The sequence below is a fragment of the Sander lucioperca genome, chromosome 16 (genome assembly GCF_008315115.2).
Source record: "Sander lucioperca isolate FBNREF2018 chromosome 16, SLUC_FBN_1.2, whole genome shotgun sequence".
Taxonomy (NCBI): Eukaryota; Metazoa; Chordata; class Actinopteri; order Perciformes; family Percidae; genus Sander; species Sander lucioperca.
The window spans coordinates 18,335,440-18,354,877 of NC_050188.1; the positions used below are offsets into that span (position 1 = coordinate 18,335,440).

General features: G+C 40.2%; 4 protein-coding genes across 5 annotated transcripts; 2 read left to right on the forward strand and 2 right to left on the reverse strand.

Moving 5' to 3' along the window:
- Positions 1–1,066: 1,066 nt before the first annotated feature.
- Positions 1,067–5,715, reverse strand: gmnn (geminin DNA replication inhibitor). The gene is made up of 7 exons (XM_031296281.2): positions 5,607–5,715; positions 5,088–5,159; positions 3,971–4,072; positions 3,648–3,801; positions 3,470–3,552; positions 2,440–2,550; positions 1,067–1,940 (listed from the first exon to the last, which is right to left on the reverse strand). The coding sequence occupies exons 2-7, from the start codon at positions 5,142–5,144 to the stop codon at positions 1,830–1,832; spliced, it is 618 nt and encodes a 205-aa protein (XP_031152141.1). The 5' UTR covers positions 5,145–5,159; positions 5,607–5,715; the 3' UTR covers positions 1,067–1,829.
- A 1,133-nt stretch (positions 5,716–6,848) lies between these two features.
- c16h6orf62 (chromosome 16 C6orf62 homolog) lies at positions 6,849–10,858 on the forward strand. Its single transcript, XM_031296280.2, has 5 exons — positions 6,849–8,472; positions 8,667–8,843; positions 8,927–9,052; positions 9,306–9,440; positions 9,544–10,858. Exons 1-5 carry the CDS (start codon positions 8,344–8,346, stop codon positions 9,667–9,669), a joined length of 693 nt encoding a protein of 230 aa, XP_031152140.1. The 5' UTR covers positions 6,849–8,343; the 3' UTR covers positions 9,670–10,858.
- Positions 10,859–10,862: 4 nt separating this feature from the next.
- On the reverse strand, positions 10,863–12,073 carry acot13 (acyl-CoA thioesterase 13). Of its 2 annotated transcripts, none has more exons than XM_031296282.2 (3): positions 11,892–12,073; positions 11,543–11,727; positions 10,863–11,316 (listed from the first exon to the last, which is right to left on the reverse strand). In XM_031296282.2, the coding sequence occupies exons 1-3, from the start codon at positions 11,973–11,975 to the stop codon at positions 11,157–11,159; spliced, it is 429 nt and encodes a 142-aa protein (XP_031152142.1). In that variant the 5' UTR covers positions 11,976–12,073; the 3' UTR covers positions 10,863–11,156. The 2 variants fall into 2 exon arrangements, with proteins under 2 accessions (XP_031152142.1, XP_035848860.1); XM_035992967.1 differs by having other exon boundaries at positions 11,543–11,748; positions 11,892–12,057.
- A 306-nt stretch (positions 12,074–12,379) lies between these two features.
- On the forward strand, positions 12,380–15,756 carry tdp2b (tyrosyl-DNA phosphodiesterase 2b). The gene is made up of 7 exons (XM_031296279.2): positions 12,380–12,526; positions 12,795–12,916; positions 13,063–13,212; positions 13,393–13,484; positions 13,940–14,058; positions 14,145–14,315; positions 14,504–15,756. Exons 1-7 carry the CDS (start codon positions 12,380–12,382, stop codon positions 14,783–14,785), a joined length of 1,083 nt encoding a protein of 360 aa, XP_031152139.1. The 3' UTR covers positions 14,786–15,756.
- The last annotated feature ends 3,682 nt before the right edge of the window (positions 15,757–19,438 follow it).

Consider the following 19,438-nt stretch of genomic DNA (forward strand, 5'->3'; position numbering starts at 1 on the left):
CAAGATGTTTGTCATTCTTGTTGTATTGTCTTTGTGTTGGGCATGCCCAAAATGAGAGAGTGAAAGAGTTGCTGGGTCCCGGTCACACCGTTGACAGGTTGGATCCAGTTCAGGAAAAAGTTGAGCAAGTCTGCTCCTAGACAGGTGAAGTCTGGGTAGGATTTTAAATTTCATGTGTCTAACACAGAGGCTGAGTGAATCCCAGCTACAGTCAACCTCCAGCTGTCCTCTGAAAACATTGTACCAAAATCCTCCCATTTTGATTTGAGATTGTCCAGAGAGGGAAAGGCCACAGATGGTAATAAAATAGATTTTGGATATCAAGTTTTGTTCAGAAGGGCCTTCATGAATACAATCCTCTAACCAGCTGGCAGGAGGTTGATAGGGGAACGTTGTGAAATTTGACAAAATTCCTAATTTGGGAGGTAACGAAAGAAGTGAGATTGTGGAACATTAAATCTAATGACTGAGGAAGACAATTGTCATCCCTGTCACTGTGCTCAGGCCCTTAGTGTCTAATGAGGGCGTAAATAGTGTTACTGGTAAGAGGCATGCAGGGAAAGGCTTGCCTCAGCGGGACCTGCACTGAGACAAAATTTTAAGTGAGCCTGTGATAACATGGTTACCTGTAAATTTCAAATTAATAGGCAGCGGGCTACACAGTGCAGCACCTAGGTTCGGACCATTCAGGCTTTTCTCCATGTTCACCCAGTCCAGACTGCTCAGATCCTCTGGGACTGCCATTTTATATACGTTAGCCACCCAGTAATAAAAGACAGCATTCAGGAGACCAAATCGCCCCCACTTCCGTGACACTACAGAAAACTCCTGATTGTAGGTTGAATATTTATACACTCCCATTTAATGTATTGAGTTTAATTTTTGATTCATCTACAGAGGTGGTCCTTCACTTGTTCAGAAGTCGTTCAAAATTATACTTTCAGTACAAGTACAAAAAGGATCAGCAACATAGTATCAAAGCACAAATTCTGCAGACCACATTTAACCATTGTAGATTGTTGAGTTGGATTTAGTAGTCTGGTGGGCACAGCCAGTCAAACGAAGGGAAAGTTTTTTAAAAAAGGGGTTTATTTTACATTAGGCTTATGTACACATCTGAGCTATAACATTGCACAATTTTACAGTGTAAACCAAAACTCTTCAAGGCCATGCTCAAGGCCACATCTGGCAGTGAATGCAAAAATCTGTTGGAAAAAAAAACAAAAAACACCTCAATAGGCTTTTCACAGCACTCCTTTTGACTCGTCAGAGTAGAAATTGCACAGGCGTTACTGTCACATGGTTGTCACTCCTGTCGGAGTCTGACAGTCAGGTAAAGGGGCCTGAGGGCCCCACAGGGGTCTGGGTAAGCTGCAAGGCTCGGTGTTATTCCCTGGATGCAACAAGTAGTACGTTGACATTAAACATTAACAATGGCTCAGGTCTAGTCAGTGTCCCCAGTAAGCCATCTTAAGAAACTAAAACTTCAGCCATCATTAAGTTACCTGTGCTTTTCCTTTTGTCTTGTAGAAATGTCTGAAAAGTGGCTTAGTATTAAACACCTCTTTACTTAATACAGCAAAATCTAAGAAAAAAAATTGCAGGCAGTCTAAAAACAATTATTGAAGTACATAAAAGATTACATTGAAGGGTCAATTCAGTCAAATTGATGGCCACTTCTTGCTGCCAAAACATCCTGTAGCTAAAATCTGCTGACCTATACAAGCAGTTCAAAGTCCCATGAAATACAAGTGGTCAGTTAATCCAGCTCTCCTGAGGGAGCTTGTTCATGGTCTGAGGTCTCTTCCTCTGAATCACTCAGGCTGTAATCAGAGTCTTTCCTCACTTTGATCTGCCACTTCACTGTCATCATGCTCATCCACATCAAGAGCAATCTCCCTCAGTTCCTCCAGATTGTCTGGGCTCTTCCCAGTCAGCCTCTTAAAAAAAAAACAAAAAAAAGCATGATACAGTACATCAAGTAGGTTCCTCAGTGTAGTCTAGTTTAAAGTTACTTAATTATACTGCTTCTTGTGATGGTCCTGAACATGTGACAATGTAAAATATAAATGCTGGAGTAAAGAATTTAGCACAAGAAAATATTCAGCATGCAGCCAGGCCCGACTTTAAACCAGGTCATCTACCAGTGTAGATGAAGCTGGTTAATATAAAGTTCTTGTGGGCACAAAATGACAGACATCAGGACATTTCTACTCTGGCTCACTGCATCCAGTGCATGTCATGCATGGGATGTCATCCCCTTCCTGCATCTGGGGCTTAGCGCCACCCAAGACGATTGTTTAAAGAAATACAAACAAGCTAGAGTGTGTTTTTTCTCCCCATCCCAGAATTTGTAGCCAGACCAGACTATCGCTGACTCACTGGACATGGTCTGTCAATGTGAGACTGGCATTAACAGTGTAATAACCGTGTGCTTACCTCAATCATATCAGCCATGTACTGTACATGTTGTGCCAGCTCCTGCAGCTCTTCATTTTCACACTTCAGCTGCATTATCTGTTCATCTTTGGCCTCAATGTCTTTGTGTAACTGGTTAAAAAAAATAAAGCATGATAAATAAAACTTCAAAATATACATTTTGTTTATATAAACAGCGTAATGGCAAAATTATATTTAAGCATGATTCTTTATATTCTTGTCTTATTTCTGTTTTACTTCGTCTCACAATGCTGAAAGTGAGTTTCTTATTCTCACATGTTGAAAGAGTCAAAGTCTGGGAACGTAATGTGTACGCTGAACAGATAGAGACTACAAGGTCACCCTAAACTCCGTTATTTCTCCCTGGATAGTTGAGACTTCTCACATAGTTGAGATAAATGGGATGTCTAAACCTTGGGGTAGACTGTGGTACAGAGGGGAAGAAGTGAAGTGGCTCCTGAATGTCTGACTATGTTTGATTGCAAGAAATGTTGAGTCATGTTTAGAAAGGGGGTCATGTCTTTCTATCTCACTGGAAACGCATATATACACTGCTTTCTTATTCGTTGAAGAGACCTTTCACACCAGCGCTGTGTGCCTTTTGTGAACCGTGTGCTTCCTGCATTTGCAAATGTAAATAAATACTCAAAGACCAAACTTTGGTTTAATCCTCAAATCGTCCTTATTTGTTTCATCTGGTGTTTTTGATACGCACTCCTGCTGCGAACAAGAAAAACTTCCACAATAGACAATAGCACCGTAATCACTAGCTAAATAAAAATGTTTTGTGGAAACAGGCCCAGCTTCCAGATTTACAAATAATCCTCCTAAGTTAAGGGGAGGGGTTTATTACAGGGTTTGCACCTCAGAACACTTAAGTAAAAACAGATGTCAATGAGGTCCTTCAATTTAGCGGCAAAGTTACTCCTGTATTTTGTGCCAGCTGACTGGAGCCAGCTAACGAGTCAGTGGGAGCGTGGGAACACCTCAATTTACAGCTAAACATTAACCAACTTAGTGATTAACTCACCTTCTCATTCTCCTGTAGAACATTGTACAAGGCCTTCCGACGCTCCTCAGCCATTTCTTTCCAGTAGGAGGAAGGAGCCGTTTCTACAACAGTGACAAATTTCAGCTCAAGTAAGGGAGAATTTGGGGGGTAGATAGCCACAATTACAGTATATAGTGCGTAGATTATAAATTCCTACCTACGACCATAAGTTCATATGCTTCATTGGACATTCCATCTGTCAAACACTGAGCTTCTTCTGTTTGTGTTGATTTAACTTCAGCCTTCACCCTCTTTGGACCTCTAGTTTGTTCTGTGCTCCACTGTTTGCGTTTGGGAATTACCTTTCCCTCCTAAAGAACAAAAGTTAGTTGTTTTTCAAATGTTGAATAAGCAAAGGCTACAGAGCACTTGTTCTTGGTAGTGGAACATATATAAAAGAGTTGATCTAATGCAAACATTGACTATATCTCCCAAATCAAAATGACTAACAAGAGTGGCTTGTTGAAAGTTGTTGCATACCTGAGCTGACCTTCCCAGATTTTTTTTGCCAGCTGAGGGTTGGAGGACCTGCAGAGTTTGCCTGGGGGGTCCCATTGCCTTTTGGGATGGTGTAAAAAAGCTCTGAAAGATAAAAACATCAAGTGTTACCTTACAGCCAAGTAGATCACAAATCAGAGACAAAAATGGTTAAAAAGGAAAGATCCTAAACCCTTCCCAGATGCATTATGACAAACTCACATTGAGTCACACGGAAAACTAACATGACCTATGTTCTCATTTTCAAAGCCTCTATTCACCAGGGCTTAGCATCACTTTGCACGCTTTTACTCTAGTTACACTGTCACCATGGGAGAGAGGCATATAGGTGAAGTGGCTTAACATAACAACGCTGCCACCATGGGAGAGAGGCATATAGGTGAAGTGGCTTAACATAACAACGCTGCCACCATGTGCAACAGGCCCACAGGTGTAGAAACAAGGGCAGGGCCCAAATTCTTACAGCCGTGGGAAAGTTTCTCCAAGGCTCATTACAGAGCTGCCAACATGCTCCCTTGTTAATGTTTGCCCACAGCTTCACAACACTGCCAGTGCAATTTTCATGCCAATAACAGGTGATCTTTTGGTGATTTTGAGCAGGGAGGGAGACAATGTATTTAACTTCTTGGAGGTACAGCGATGTATAAATCAAAACATTAAGTTGCAGGAGATAAGTATTTTTGCTGTGCTTGCATTTAAAACCTTCATTTTAAATGTTTACACCTCAGTGACCATTTAAAAAAAGAAAAATTACCACTCATTTCTGCTATCTGGAATTATATATTTATTACGGAAAAATTGAGTCATGGCCACTATTTACCGAGAAAAATAAACACCAAAAAACGTGCGGTTCCTTCCTCTTTTCTGTAGGAGGGATAACCTTCCGTTCTCAGGCCTACAGATACTGAGCTCTACCAGATGTTAATTAGGCTAGCTACATGTTCAAGTGGCGTGAGTGACGAGATCATCCATCTATACCAACAACGGCAAAATATCGTAACACTACCCTAATTACTTGGGTTTACCCCTTGAACCTCAGTCCTAAACAATGCCATTGACATGAACTAGCGCATTTCGAAACGGAAGACCCATTACTCACCTTTATATTCTCATTAGACCTCTGCTGGCTGTGTTTTTGCTTTCCGCTGAAACTCATTTTCTTTCAAGAGACCTGAGGGGAAATAATTAACATAACGTCACTATACATGCACGTTTCTAGAAAGTGAACTTTAGCTAGCTACACACTTGAGGAAACACATGCCAAAATAAGCTAATTTAAAACTTAAGAGATATGGTAATAGCTTAGTAACGTTCGATATTTAACGCGACATTCGTGTTACTTCTTATGCGACCTCATTAGCTTGTTAAAAGACAAGTTAAGTTTATAGCTAAATGTGTCGCAACCTCTGTAGGAAAGGTTTGTAACGTTACAAAGGCCAACTGACTTAGCTAACTAGCTAGCTAGCTACCTAACGCTAAAAAAAAATACGTTAATTTCAGCGACCACGGCTAAGGCTAGCACAAAGGTAATTGATGTTAGCAATACTAAATGAGCAGCAGATGTGGAGGTGATTCAAGTAAGGAAATATTAAAGTAGAAACATGTTAAAATGACTTACCGTTATAACAAACGACTTGTGGTTGATACTGCTATTCTGTTCTCCGAGAATCTCGCGCCAGGGGCTTAAATACGCCTACTCCGTCACGTGATAAAGATCATGGGGAAGGTTTTTTGTTTGTTGTTTCCTTAACTTTATTGTGTAAATTCTCACATACAACGTCAACAAAACAAAAACATAAATTATAGAAAACAGTTCGGCATCATACTCATAAAAAATAACAAGACAGTCCTGTTTTCACTTTCAGTAAGCGATATATTCTTATATTATCAGGACATAATATAACTCTACTACAGTAACATATCAAGAAAAATAAAAAAACAAAAGTATTACAAATAATAAGAATAATAAAAATAATAATATGGAAGCCCATCTATACCAATGTGATGAAAAAAAGATCATGTAAGCCGTTAATGACAAACTTTCTCAAAATAATGACTTAGTATTTCAAATAATGACTTAGTTTCTCAAAATAATGACTTAGTATCTTAAAATAATGAGATATCTCAAAAAATGAGATAGCATCTAAAAATAATGAGTCAGTATCTCAAAATAATAGTACCTCAAAATAATGAGAAACTTTCTTAAAATAATGAGAAGATTTCTCAGAATAATAGTATCTCAAAAATAATGAGAAGCATTCTCAGAATATACTAAGTCATTATTTTGAGCAGTGCCTAAATTGGACCAAAAAAAGGTGCCAGTACCCTAATTCAGCAGTTCCATGACACGATCGTCATCGGTATAGCTTGTAAGGGTGACCCAGAATAGTCAACTATTCGACGATTCGATCTAATTAGGAGCCTGATTCAACTGCCAATCTCACAGTTGAGTCGTCTGTCTGAAAATGTGGTTATGAAACAAATTATCATTCTATTCGGGCTATATGGGGGTGCTGAATGTCTGATTTTATATGGAATTGCTTGTTTTTTCCCAATAAATCATGACAGCCTATTTTGGTATGAATGTCAGCCTTTAATAATACTGATAATAACAATTAAGTAAGGGTACTCATGTGGACACAAATCAGAATTGCCTGTACTCAGTACTGGTGAGTACTGGCCAATTTCAGGCACTGATTTTGAGAATGTTTCTCATACTAATGACTTACTTTATCTTTTTTTCATCACATTGGCGGAAATGGGCTTCCATATTTACCATACTCCAGAGGATCTTTGCATACCATTACATTTACGATGTTGTTTTTTTTTACTCGTGCAGTCACATGTCAACACACGTCACAGCTTTGTAGTTCGTAGTTGACTGTGCAGCCATTTTGGGGAGGCTGTGGATCGGCGAGCTTGTGTGCCATTATCAGCTGCCTAAAAACACACAAAGAAACCAAACGGACAAACGTTGGACGACACGCCGTCAAATATGGGCCCGCCGGGAGACAGAACACGCCACATGTCGACTGAAAGAACGGAGGATTTCAGCTGGATTGTCGATTTATCTTGACATGGCATGCAGCAGGGCGAGTCGAAGGTTGTGACGACTGAAGAAAAGAAGAGAAAGAAAACAAGCGCAGCAAACACATCGAAACTTCAGCCGTGAAAAGGGGAGATTTGTTTAGCTAACGTTTATTTCGCAACTCAGCGTTTGTCGTTGGTTGGCTATTGATTCCCTAGCGGATTTTTGTCGATAAAGTTAGTGACAAGACACGACTGAAGCACATTACACCTAGCTAAAATGCTGAGCACAAGCATAACCAGTTAGTCAACCAACCCTGCAGGTCTCTTGACTCTCACAGCACTGGCAGTCACATTGAACCTGGGGAGAAAATGTAAACGCGTAGAAAGATGACTGTACGCTAGCTAGCCAACCACACATAGGCCTAATTTAAGCCAATCAGTCAGAAGATAAGATGTAGCTATATCGTTGGTTCACTACTAGTTAGTGTTGGAAGTGAATGCCCAGATTAGCTTGCTAGCTCACCTTAGCTAGTGTGCTAAAAATACGCCCACATCATGACTATCGGCAGTGGCAGCACCGCAGGCCGTGGGCCAAATGAATGGCAGTAAAAGTCAAGGAAATGTCAAGGTACTTTCGCAGTAGTCTTCGATGTTACCCGGGGCCAATATCTCCTGGCATCTGTATTTGCCTGCCATGTTCGTCTGTATCCCCGATCCGCCTGTAACACGCATTTAACGCAGTCTCTACAGAGAAACAAACAAAACACGATAGCAATGGATGAGGGACTTTGAAATGACCCCAATAATAGAGGATTTGTCTGCTTGCTAGTCTCTGTAGTCCTCAATTTCACTAGCAAAAATATACTGCAGGTATGGGTTTTTACAGTAGCAGCTGTTTCTGTTGATTTCAGTAACATTCTCAGAAGAAAAGTTAGTCACATTTGAGTTGCTCTTTCATTTAAATCTCTGTTGTAAACCCATATGTCGATGGCAGGTTGAAAAAAAGCTCATTTGGCTTAAAAGTCATGTCTTAAAACATGGATTCCTGAACAAGTAATAAGGAGATGTAGTCTTAGCTTGTTGACCATTCCCCTCCTCAACACTGCCCTTTTACACAAATTAAAAATGACGTAGTTTTGTTTCCGATTTGTTGACCTTTTCAGTTGGTAGTTAGTGGGTATTTTACAGATCTAGCCTAGAGTCGTTTGATGCGTTGTTTCTGCAAAGGGTAGCTAGCTCCATCCTTTATCCAACGTATAAATACAAAAGTAGAGTGTAGCCAAAATATTCTGTACAAGAGAAGAAGATACCATCAAAATCCAACCATGGGGGACCCAACTTCACGAAGAAATCAAACAAGAAATCGACTACGAGCTCAACTTCGGAAGAAAAGGGAATCTTTGGCTGATCAGTTTGACTTCAAGATTTATATAGCCTTCGTTTTCAAAGAAAAGGTTTGTCAGTAAAATGGAAGAATATAGTAATTCTCGACACAATCTTAAATCACTAATCTCTCAGACCTTAACATGATCTCTAGCGCTTCTCATTACACGTTTACATTTCACATTTAGACTTCTAGTTCCTTTTTATATGACCACAGGAAAACGATTACTTAAAATGGGTTTGTTTCTGTGTTTTGTAATTACAGAAGAAGAAGTCTGCACTTTTTGAGGTAGCTGAAGTGGTGCCAGTGATGACCAACAACTATGAAGAAAACATCCTCCGAGGTGTGCGAGATTCCAGCTACTCTCTCGAGAGTTCGATAGAACTCCTGCAAAAAGATGTTGTGCAACTGCACGCCCCCAGATACCAGTCAATGCGAAGGGTAAGTAGTGCACCATCTTAGGAGGGGATAGCTTGAAAAAGACAAAGTCCATTTGTGTTTTACATTGTTCTCTCTTCACACAGGATGTGATAGGCTGCACACAGGAGATGGACTTCATCCTTTGGCCACGCAACGATATTGAGAAGATTGTCTGTCTGCTGTTCTCCAGATGGAAGGGGGCTGAAGATGAACCCTTTAGGCCTGTTCAGGTCAGAACTTGACACCTCGTCAGATTACTCAGGCTGTACATGTTTGAAGCTTGAAGCCTTTTTTTAAAAAAATGAAAATAACCTTCTTGTGCTCATTGTAATGACTTGATTTTCACAGTGTTGACATTTTACATTGTGTAGTATAAAAAAAAAAAAATATGAATTTAATAATTACATTTGTGAATCACACTGCCTTTGTCTGGATGCAACAAAATGTACTTCTTGGCTCACAAGTCTCTCCTCTGATTTACAGGCCAAGTTTGAATTTCATCATGGAGACTACGAGAAGCAGTGCTTGCATGCTTTGGGTCGTAAAGACAAGGCTGGAATGGTCATGAACAACCCAACGCAGTCTGTATTTCTCTTCATGGATAGACAGCACTTACAGGTGAGTCAATCCACTGATATTATGTTACCAATCTGACAAACTGGAACCCCAGATAGCGTCCTAACGCACTTCACCACAAATATTCTCTGTACACTTTTTACAGACTCCTAAAACCAAGGCCACAGTGTTCAAGTTGTGCAGCCTCTGCCTTTACCTGCCCCAGGACCAGCTGACCTGCTGGGGTGTGGGAGACATCGAGGATCACCTCCGCCCATACATGCCTGATTAAGGCTCCCTGCATCACCCAGCCACATAGGGAAAAGTCCTCCCCATCCCTCCAGCCTAAGCCTTCAGAAGCAAATTGATGTACTCATCTCCACCCGTTTCCTTTTAAAAGATTTGAACTTGTGCTTGGATCTCTCCTTTTTTGTTACCTACTCAGTCTCCCCTCCCTGACCTGACGCTGATTTAGTTCCCATCCTTGTTTTTGTCCTCACGCTCCCAATGTTCCTTCTCTTCTCTCTTCCATTTTTGGAGTGGTTCCCCCATTTCTTTTTTTACTCCCGCTTCATTCCCTCCTACTCACTCATCCATTTTTGTTCATTTGAACCTGCACGAACATTGATTTTGAGTGGTTGGTTGTTCTCTTGGAGCCGCACTGTCAACAGCACCGGTCATTGAAGGAACTCTTTATGTTGCATCAAAACAGGAACAAACAATACACAGGTCTTCACGGTGGTTCTCAGATGGACATGTTTTATATCCTTGTTGTCATAAGAAAGGATTGTTAAAGCTTGTTTGTAATGGCAATGGGGTTTCTAGAACAACTTTACACAATCTTTTGACCAAGGATAGGTGTGAATAGGTGTTATAATACCTGTATAAGCAAAGAAAACAAGATGAACAATATTTGTCAAATCATATGGTGTAGGTATTGCTTCTTAAAAACCGCCTTAGTTTTTTTGCTGGACTTTGAAAAAATGTTTTGCTGTCATTTGCTTTCCTCTGAAACATGCTAGGCAGGCCTTTGCTAAAATCTTGAGTGACTTGAAAGGCATTGTACACAAAGTTGAGACATGTGTTGAAGGTCATTGTCACCATCCATGCACCATTTGTTTAAGCTACTGAAATCTGATGTTTTATGTTTTGTTTTATTTGGAATGTGGGTTGGTGATAAACTGAAATGGTTACATACTTAATGTTTAACTTGCCTAACAAAAGTTGCTGAAAGCTAACTGATTTGTTTAATTTAACCTACTAAAATGAAGATAATTTGCTTCCATGCTTATCAAATTAAAATTGGGTTTTGCAGGCTTGCTTGTCAAAGAATATGAAGTACATAGCATATAATTTTGCTCCTTGTTGATTCAGTGTGTTCAGTTAAAAGGGTATAAGGTGTGTAACTTCTGTTTTTTTTCTGTTGAATCTCAAATCAATACTGCTGAGCATATCCCAATACAATGCAAATTCTGAAAGCATAACTCTTGTCTATTTGTTTTATTGCATGTGCATGAAGCAGTACCATTGATACAATAGTTAGGTCAGGATTGACTCTGAGTTTTTTCTGTAACTGTTCGACAACAAATATGCAGCAGTGGTAACAAATATCTAAGTAAGCAGCCGTGAGAAGTATTCGTTGCACTCCCCACTGTTGATTACATTTTTTTTTTGTACAGTCAGTAGTTTTGCAAACTACAGGCAAAGGTTAGTTTACATATTCACTCAGAGTCCCTTGTTATGACAGTATCGTTACATGATATCTGATTTAGAGATAGTTTAGCTGCCGCCAAGGTGTTTAGTGTGTCTTCCTTGTGCTATAAGCTTCCCTGTGGCCTTGTTGGTGAGGTCCACAGTGGCAAACGCCAGCGTCCGTCCTTGCTTCAGAACCTGAGCAGTAATGAGTACATCCTCTCCCATCTTGGCAGCATTCATGTATCTGTAAGACATTGACATTTGTAGTTTATGAAGTTAATCTTCAACCTAACCTTGTTAAAACACTGAAGGTCAAGGCCTGAAATCAGGACTGTAGACTGCTGAAGACATGGAGATCATGTCCTCTGTATTTTTTTCACAGGTTAATCCAGAGTCGATGCAAAGTTCTTTTGTGGATCAGCGGGGAATACATTTGAGCTTTTTAAAGTTTACACAGTTAGTGGACTCACGTTATGTTCATATCCACACTGACTCCTGGTGCTCCCCTCTCAGTGTACATGATAGCCATGGTGGAGATGACATCGACCAGGGTGGCTGTCAACCCGCCGTGTAGCGTCCCTCCCCGGTTGGTGTGCTCCTCGTCTACCCGCATCTCACACACCACCTTACCTGGGCTGGCAGACAAAACGTCCACCTGAGGGAAACACATAGGTATCTGTGACAATGCAACAAAGCGGACGTTATCCAGCTAACGTTAGGTAACCCGTTGAGTTTAAAAGTGCAAGCTGAGTTACAAAGTGTGCTCACAGTAATACATCTTAAAACGGTCAAGAAATGTCGCAGAATGTGTATCTTTACCTTGCTCAGGACTCTGTCGAAGCCTGGATTATCTACCATAGCTCTCATTATTTGTTTTAACGAATTTAGGGATAGCGAAACCATATTTAACGTTAGTAAATGCGACCAATGTCAAACTTCTGTTTACTTCTCACCGGAAACTGTTGCGTTCGATGAATTGTCCGGGCGGAACTTCAAGTCAATCTGCCGATTGCCAATCTGCAAGCTAGATGTGTTGTAAATTCGGTTAAGAAAGTAAACAGCACCACAATAATAATAATATGGTGATATTCATTAGTAACTGTACATGTAACCTAAATGTGTTAACTTTCAATCATACAAAGTACAGTTTGCTGCTCTGGGATTTGTTGTAATCTAATTAGCAAATTCCCCCGGACGCCTTTCACTGGTACACCTGAGATAACTTGCAGAAAAAAATATTGACTAATGTTTGCATTTAACTCTACTTTTCTGTGTAACTCTATAAGTAGAACTAGTGGCTACAAAAGATGGCTTCTACATCCAAATCTGACAAACCGTCAGTTTCTAATGTAGAAGAAAACAGAAGTCGCCTCTGCGATGAGTTTGCGGCAGTAACAGGAACTGATAGCGCTGTGGCTCAGTGCTACCTGGCTGAAAATGAGTGGGAGATGGAGGTACAGTAGCTACAACTGAGGCCTCTCAGTTGTGACATTACCTAGATAGGTTACTGTTGCAGCTAGATACAGAATGCTACAGCTGGTGGCCAATATGGCAACATTTTAGTCTAATTCAACACTGCTGCAGTTTATTAGCTGATCAGATCAGTCTCTATTAGGCTTAAAGTGAGCTTAAAGCTTAAAGTGATCAAAAAAAATGTTTTAAAAATCTGTTATGGATGGCACGAAGATCGTCAGGCATCACTCCCCATCACTTGTCTTTCAGAGAGCTTTGAACTCATTCTTTGAGGCTGATTTGGAGAAAGTATTTGAAGAAGATTTCCCAGAGAGTGAAACCAGGCCCAAAACAAAGAAGCAAAAAGTTGAGGAAAAACCTCCAGGAGACTGGTAAGTCTACTGTCTTTCCTCCTTTGTCACTGTCCAAGTTACTGTGTGTGGTGAGATTTAGCCATGACTCTTTCTTCTTATTGTTGTTAAAGCAAGCCAACATTTAACAACTCCAAATTAAATAACAGTCAATGGAACTTTTCCAGTATAGATTTGACTGCAGACAGTCCAGCCTCCACATGCAAACCTTCAGAAGAAGACAACAATAAACTGTCACTGATTTCCTGGAACGTGGATGGACTTGATACAGACAACCTTGGAGAGCGAGCCAGAGGCCTGTGCTCCTTCTTAGTCTTGTAAGCTTGTGTTTATACACTGTTACTCTTTGTTGGCATGACTTTGATATTTTATTTGTGGCAGGCGATCCAAACTTCTTAATTAAACTCTGTTGATATCAGAGCTGCAGAGCAGTGCCCATGGAGATGCAATTTGTAAAAGGCAGATAGTGATTGAGAGTGAATCTTGTCTTTATGTAGATACACTCCTGACGTGGTGTTTCTACAGGAGCTCATTCCACCTTACGTCCAGTACCTGAAGAAACGGGCCGTCAGCTACCTACTCATTGAAGGTACAGTATGCTCAGCAGGTCGTTATAACAAAATAGTTTTTTGACATATCACAGCAGGACAAGCACTGGTGTAAATGATACAAAGAATTATGGCTGAATTCCATTTAGATGCTTAAATTCTAGGGTCTTGGTATTGGGCATGCTGGCCCACTGTCACACTGTCATGGCTTACTGGGACACCTGGTTAAAACAGAGCCCTTGTTAATGGTATTAGTAACACCTACTATGACAAGGTAAAAATGTTTGCTGTGTAAAAGACCTATGATGTAGGTATTTTTACTCAAAAGTGTCTCTACTCCTGTTGTAGTGCACTCTGCTTTTTCTGTCTTTGTTGGTACACAGTATGTTGCACTAAACAAAAAAGGGCCCCACAACTGTATTATATAGAATATTGGATATGCTTTTGCTGAGCTCAGCAATATTAACTATCCCTCCCCTTATCATGTGCTGACCAGGTGGTGAAGATGGTTACTTCACTGGGATGATGCTGAAGAAGTCACGGGTCAAATTCGTGGAGAGCGAGATAGTAACTTACCCCACTACTCAAATGATGAGGAATCTGCTTGTAGCTCAGGTTTGTCCACAGATAGTTGTACAAATACTTAATGCCATGTTAAGCTTTCTGTTGTTACAAAATTGGATTTTTCTCTTTGTAATCAGGTGACTTTCAAAGGCCAGAAGCTGTGTTTGATGACGTCCCACCTCGAGAGCTGTAAAGGCCAAGCGGTGGAGCGGATGAAACAGCTGCGAGTGGTGATGCAGAGGATGAAAGACGCACCTGACGATGTCACCGTCCTGTTTGGAGGGGACACAAACCTGAGGGACACTGAGGTCAGTCATTTGTCTTTCATCATTATTGACTTGAAAAAATATTATGTGTGACAGCTTAAAAGGTAGTCCACTTCCCCAGTAATGTCTGCAACAATGGTGTTTTCGCTCACATTTTTGGTTATGAACTTTCCCCATACAAGTAATCACAATTCTTTAAAAATGATTGCCCTTTCTGTGCTCTATCTCAGGTTGCCAAAGTGGGTCTGCCCTTCAGTGTCTGCGATGTGTGGGAGCGACTGGGAAAGCAGGAGCACTGCCGCTACACATGGGACACCAAAGCCAACAACAACAAGACTGTTCCTTACGTCAGTCGCTGCCGTTTTGACCGGGTCTACCTCCGCCCGGCTACCAAGGACGGCGTCCAACACCTGGCCCCCGACCACATGGCCCTGGTGGGGCTGGAGAAGCTGGACTGTGGACGCTTTACTAGTGATCACTGGGGAATCTACTGTAGCTTCTCTGCTGTGTAGAAATGCACAAAACAACCTGATACATGCCAATTAAAGTTTTGGATCAGCTGGTCTAGTTGGTTTTTTGTGTTTTACAGTCCCACTGCACACCGTCAGTGCTGGGTTCAGACCACAGAAACATGTTCTCTGTGAAAGGAGATGTTCTGATCTCATCTGACGTTGGTTACCTGTACATTTGATGTATTGATTTGATTAGTTTTATCTTCTAATGTGTCTCTGCCCATTTTTTTGTGTGTAAAATAAATAAATGTCGAAAGCATCAATATATGTTAAAATGTCAAAGTTTGCAGCACTGTGCGGCTGTAGTATTGGTATCTGACCACTAGAGAGCACCACAGAGTTGAATTGCAATTGATTAAAAAAAAAGTAATTTTCTGATGGCAGTCAGCATTTACAACAAAAGGAATAAAATCAGTCTGAGTGATTGGTGACTCCAAATTCAACTTCATGTTAACTACTAAATCATTGTAATTTAAGCTAATATAGATAATAAAACAAACAATGTTTTCCTGCTATGTTATGTAAAATGTCTCCTGTGAAAAAAGCCTATTAGAATGATACTGTATATAATGATTTAATTGCACCTATAATCTACAATTCTGCATTATGACCTCAGTTCTACCCTAAACCAGATGTAACCTTCTCACAGTCTCTGCCAACACACTGTCAAGACGTGTGCCTCTCCTCTCTCCGTAATGCACCCTTCAGATTTGAGAGTGAGAGTGTTTTCATGTATGCTCGGTGAGCAGACAGCACTGTTTTTTACAGCCCAGTCACACAGACCGAAGAAGAGCTGACCTTAGGAGAGGACACAGATGTGACTCTTCCCTGGGAGCAGGCGTCATCAGAACAGGCCTCCCTCCCCCGTTTGTCCCCGCTCACTGGTTCCTGATTAGCAAGGACACTTGAGCTAAGTCTGTTTAGCTTTAATGAGTTCACCTAAAGCAACAAAAAAAAAACTTTAAGAATGAGGTTTCTTGTTTTTTCTTTTTTTTGTCATACAAACTCCTATAATTTTTTTCTGCTTGCTCTGTTGATTGGAAAAAACAAGTAGGGCTGCAAATAATGATTACCTTAATTTTCTAAATAATCTTTTTTTTGTCCCACTAAAAGTCTAAAACCAAATGATATTCAGTTTACATTCAACAAAGAAAGGTAGCAAATACTAATATTTGAGAAGCTGGAACCAGGGACATTTTGGGGAATTTTTCACGTGAAAAATGACGATTAATAACAATTATCAAAATAGTTGCAAATATGTTTTTCTGTCAATTGAAAAAATAATTCCAATTGTAGTTTTCAATTTAATTAAAGTGGTAGACATTTGTTGATAGTCCAGTATATTGTAATGCAATTAACTAATTGCATTACAAGCAAAGAAGAATAGATTGAGTCAGCATGCATGGCCAGAGATAGGTGTATACAATAGCAATAAACTGAACATTTGCTACAATCCAGTAAAGTATGATGAGCAGCAAAGCATTGTCAGAAATCTGAAATCTAAACTTGTTTCTCAGGGTCCTCCAGAGGTGCACTATTTTTGCCCTATTTTTTAACTGAGCAGTTTCCCACTTCAGCAGAGAGGAGAACTGTAGCAGGTCATAGATGGTACAGATGGAGGCAACAGCTGTCTGTCTGCCAATGTTTCCCTCCTCCACAAATCCATAAACATCCACACCAAAAGTTTCCCTCTGGAAGGCTGCATGGACGTATTCCAAGATCATTCCACTCACTTTTTTTCTTCAACAATTTAACTCTGAGATGTCTTTTTTTTCAAGCACTAACAGCCTCACAGAGTATTTTTGGTGCTTTTTTTTCAAAAGAGTAGCCCTCAGTGAGAACTAGGGCTTTAATTTCAGGCCCGTCAAAATGAATGTTCTTGGTTTTGTGTGGACGTATCAGTGTGCTGGCGGGGAGGCTCTGGGATGAGGTTTGTCCTTTGAGGCTGGGTTGGATGATGATGGATCAGACACAGATCTGACCCGAGCCAGAAGAGATTGGCGGGTTGTATGTCAGCTCCTGGTAACGTGGAGAAATAAAATGCAAGAGGAGTCTGGTCTGTTACTGTTTGATTGATAGACCGTTGCTGGGTTCTCTTTGGGGTTTTGTATTTCTGTTGTATTTGGGGTGTGAGCAGATGGCTGTGGGCAACTTTCCCACTGTGCTCCCATTTGTATGTGTGTGTGGTTACATCGGCACAGCACTGTTCACAAGCTGGATCTATCTGGACAATGTCTGCCAGACACTGTCCACACAAACCCCCACCTCCCCTTGTACAGATAGCTTGTCACAGGCAAGGCAAGGCAAGGGCAAGCGTAAGTGGTGCTCCACTCTCGTCACCACCACCACATCCATCACTGATATCCTTCAAAATTGCTGTGACAAACTGCCCTAGAAGCCAGCATTATTTCTGGCTGTACAGTGCTGCTGCATATTTGTGGACTGACAGTTATTTAGAGGTTTGCAAGACAAGGGGAAACCTTCTGAGGAAGAACATTTTGTCTTGCATCACTCTCAAAGCGTCGAGGATGAAGCCAGGTAATATTGAGGGACTCATGATAGGAGTGTGGGGCGCTCAACAAAACAAAGATAGCGAGGAGTTGAAATGTAATCAGCAACGCATTTCTGTGAAAACATCTGCTGAGAAGTCAGAGTTTCCCACTGATAACAGTTACTTTAAGGCTGCTAAAGTCCATCTTAAATAACGACAAGTACAAGTACAGGAATTGACTACATAAGGTATCCTGAGCTGTAAATTATTAAACAGTAAGAGGAGTGGACTACATACAAAATATTAAAGCAATAGTTTGACATTTTACACTTACATGCTATCTGGCAAAGTTAGTTGGTAAGGTTATAAGGCTCTCATGTAAATATTGCTATCGATGTTATCTGTAGCCTTATATTTAGCATACATACATTTATACGAGTTGTATCAATTCAACTTGCTAATGGAAAGAAAATAAGTGTCGGTCCCAAAATGTTGAACTATTCCTTTAAGATCAAGTTTGATTGATATTCATATTTTAGAAGAGTAAATAAAAATGAATTATATTAATTAAAAATATTCTGATTATAAATCCATAAGATTTCATAAATGGTCAGTTTTTAAAATATATGTAATACAAATAATTGTAAGTTAAAAAAAAAAACTGAACAAAGATTTTGTAACAAAGTCTGACAGGTTTTATTTTCTCTTTCATAAATAACATTGAACAAGCATTGTACAGTGATAAATATCTATATTAATACACTGTAAAATTCTCTGTATTACAAAATACAGTATATATGTAATGCACTTGATGCAGATGGGAAGTATTGCATTTCATAGCATCAAACGAGACCCTTAGCGTGACCCTTTGAGTTAATGATAAAACACTGTCCTACTTTTAACAGTCCAGTTGTGTGTGCAGTTACATCCCAGATTCAGGTCTTGTGTGGGTGTCTATGAAATACACTTCCCGTAGGAATCAGTTGTTGCATAACTATATCTAAGTTAAGTAGAACCCACCTAGGAGGAACCAAAGTCTTTACTGTAAAACTGCTCATTTTCCCACAATCTACAAGTTTTCAAAATCCCAGTTGAGAGACTAAAATATAAAGTGTGTCCACGTTGGCTGATTAAGTTTCATGTATTTGATTTTTGCATTAATCATGGTATAAAGTCCACTTCTTTTCCACTTCTGAGCAGAACAGCTTCATCAAATCACACTTTGTTTGGAGGGTAGGGGCGTCTAAAAAATGTCACTGCTGTCAGGTGAAAGCCTTGTGTATGTAAAAAAAACTAATTTCCATGGCTTTAAAGCTTTAGTGCGTACGTTTTTTTATAATAATGAACGTCCGTTACATTCAACCCATTGCCAAATGAGTTGCTACAAAGCTAATTAAGACTATCAGCTCCACACAACTCTCTCTGTATTTCTCAGTATGGCTATGTTCAGAAGATTGTGTTGTCCCGCGACTTTCACGCAGAGAAACTTGAGTGAAGATAATGACCTCTTCTGAAGAGTCCATGTTTTTTTTAATCCTCTGTGTCCTCCTTGGTTATAAACTGCATGGAGGAGGGGTGGGGGTGGTGCACGATCACGGAAGGCTTGTATCATGTGGACGCACCAACAGTTTTGTTGTCATTACTTAGAATTCCTCATGGGGGCGACAGAAACTACGCACTATAGCTTTAAACAAAGAGTGAGAGTTGTGAGTAGATTTTATAAATCTTTCAGCCATAAAATGTACTCATCTCTCTCTACGTAAACCTTTAATTTAAGTAAAAAAAAAATGGAAAATGTGTCTGAGTTGGATTCAGAAAATGTTCATGTGACAGGAGCGAAAGGTTGATCGCTAAACATCAATAAGCGATCAGTAGGTTTTAGGGACCCTCCAAAGAAGGTGCTACAAATCTGAACAAGCTGTTCTGATCACAGATGTTTGTGTGTCTCTTCCAAATCATTGGCAGCGCAGAAATGTCGGTCAGAGGCAGCGGGAGGTAACCGGCAGGTTGAACACGGAAACACAAACCTGGGAATATTAATACTCAACCTTACAGTGAAAACATGGACTAACAACTCAAAATGCAGTTTTTGTTCACTTTTGAAAGAAAAATAAATGGTTACTAGCTGATTTTTCACATCGGAAGTAAACAGCTATTCCCAA

Coding starts and splice junctions, on each gene's coding strand:
- c16h6orf62 (XM_031296280.2), top strand. CDS start 8,344: ATGGGGGACCCAACTTCACGAAGAAATCAAACAAGAAATCGACTACGA. Junction 9,053..9,305: donor AACCCTTTAGGCCTGTTCAG/GTCAGAACTTGA, acceptor TCTGATTTACAG/GCCAAGTTTGAATTTCATCA. Junction 9,441..9,543: donor TGGATAGACAGCACTTACAG/GTGAGTCAATCC, acceptor CACTTTTTACAG/ACTCCTAAAACCAAGGCCAC.
- gmnn (XM_031296281.2), bottom strand. CDS start 5,144: ATGAGTTTCAGCGGAAAGCAAAAACACAGCCAGCAGAGGTCTAATGAG. Junction 3,553..3,647: donor ATATGAACTTATGGTCGTAG/GTAGGAATTTAT, acceptor TCACTGTTGTAG/AAACGGCTCCTTCCTCCTAC. Junction 2,551..3,469: donor TTCTACAGGAGAATGAGAAG/GTGAGTTAATCA, acceptor TTTTTTAACCAG/TTACACAAAGACATTGAGGC.
- tdp2b (XM_031296279.2), top strand. CDS start 12,380: ATGGCTTCTACATCCAAATCTGACAAACCGTCAGTTTCTAATGTAGAA. Junction 13,213..13,392: donor CTGTGCTCCTTCTTAGTCTT/GTAAGCTTGTGT, acceptor GTCTTTATGTAG/ATACACTCCTGACGTGGTGT. Junction 14,059..14,144: donor GGAATCTGCTTGTAGCTCAG/GTTTGTCCACAG, acceptor CTTTGTAATCAG/GTGACTTTCAAAGGCCAGAA.
- acot13 (XM_035992967.1), bottom strand. CDS start 11,975: ATGGTTTCGCTATCCCTAAATTCGTTAAAACAAATAATGAGAGCTATG. Junction 11,749..11,891: donor TCGACAGAGTCCTGAGCAAG/GTAAAGATACAC, acceptor GCATTGTCACAG/ATACCTATGTGTTTCCCTCA. Junction 11,317..11,542: donor AGTGTGGATATGAACATAAC/GTGAGTCCACTA, acceptor AATGTCTTACAG/ATACATGAATGCTGCCAAGA.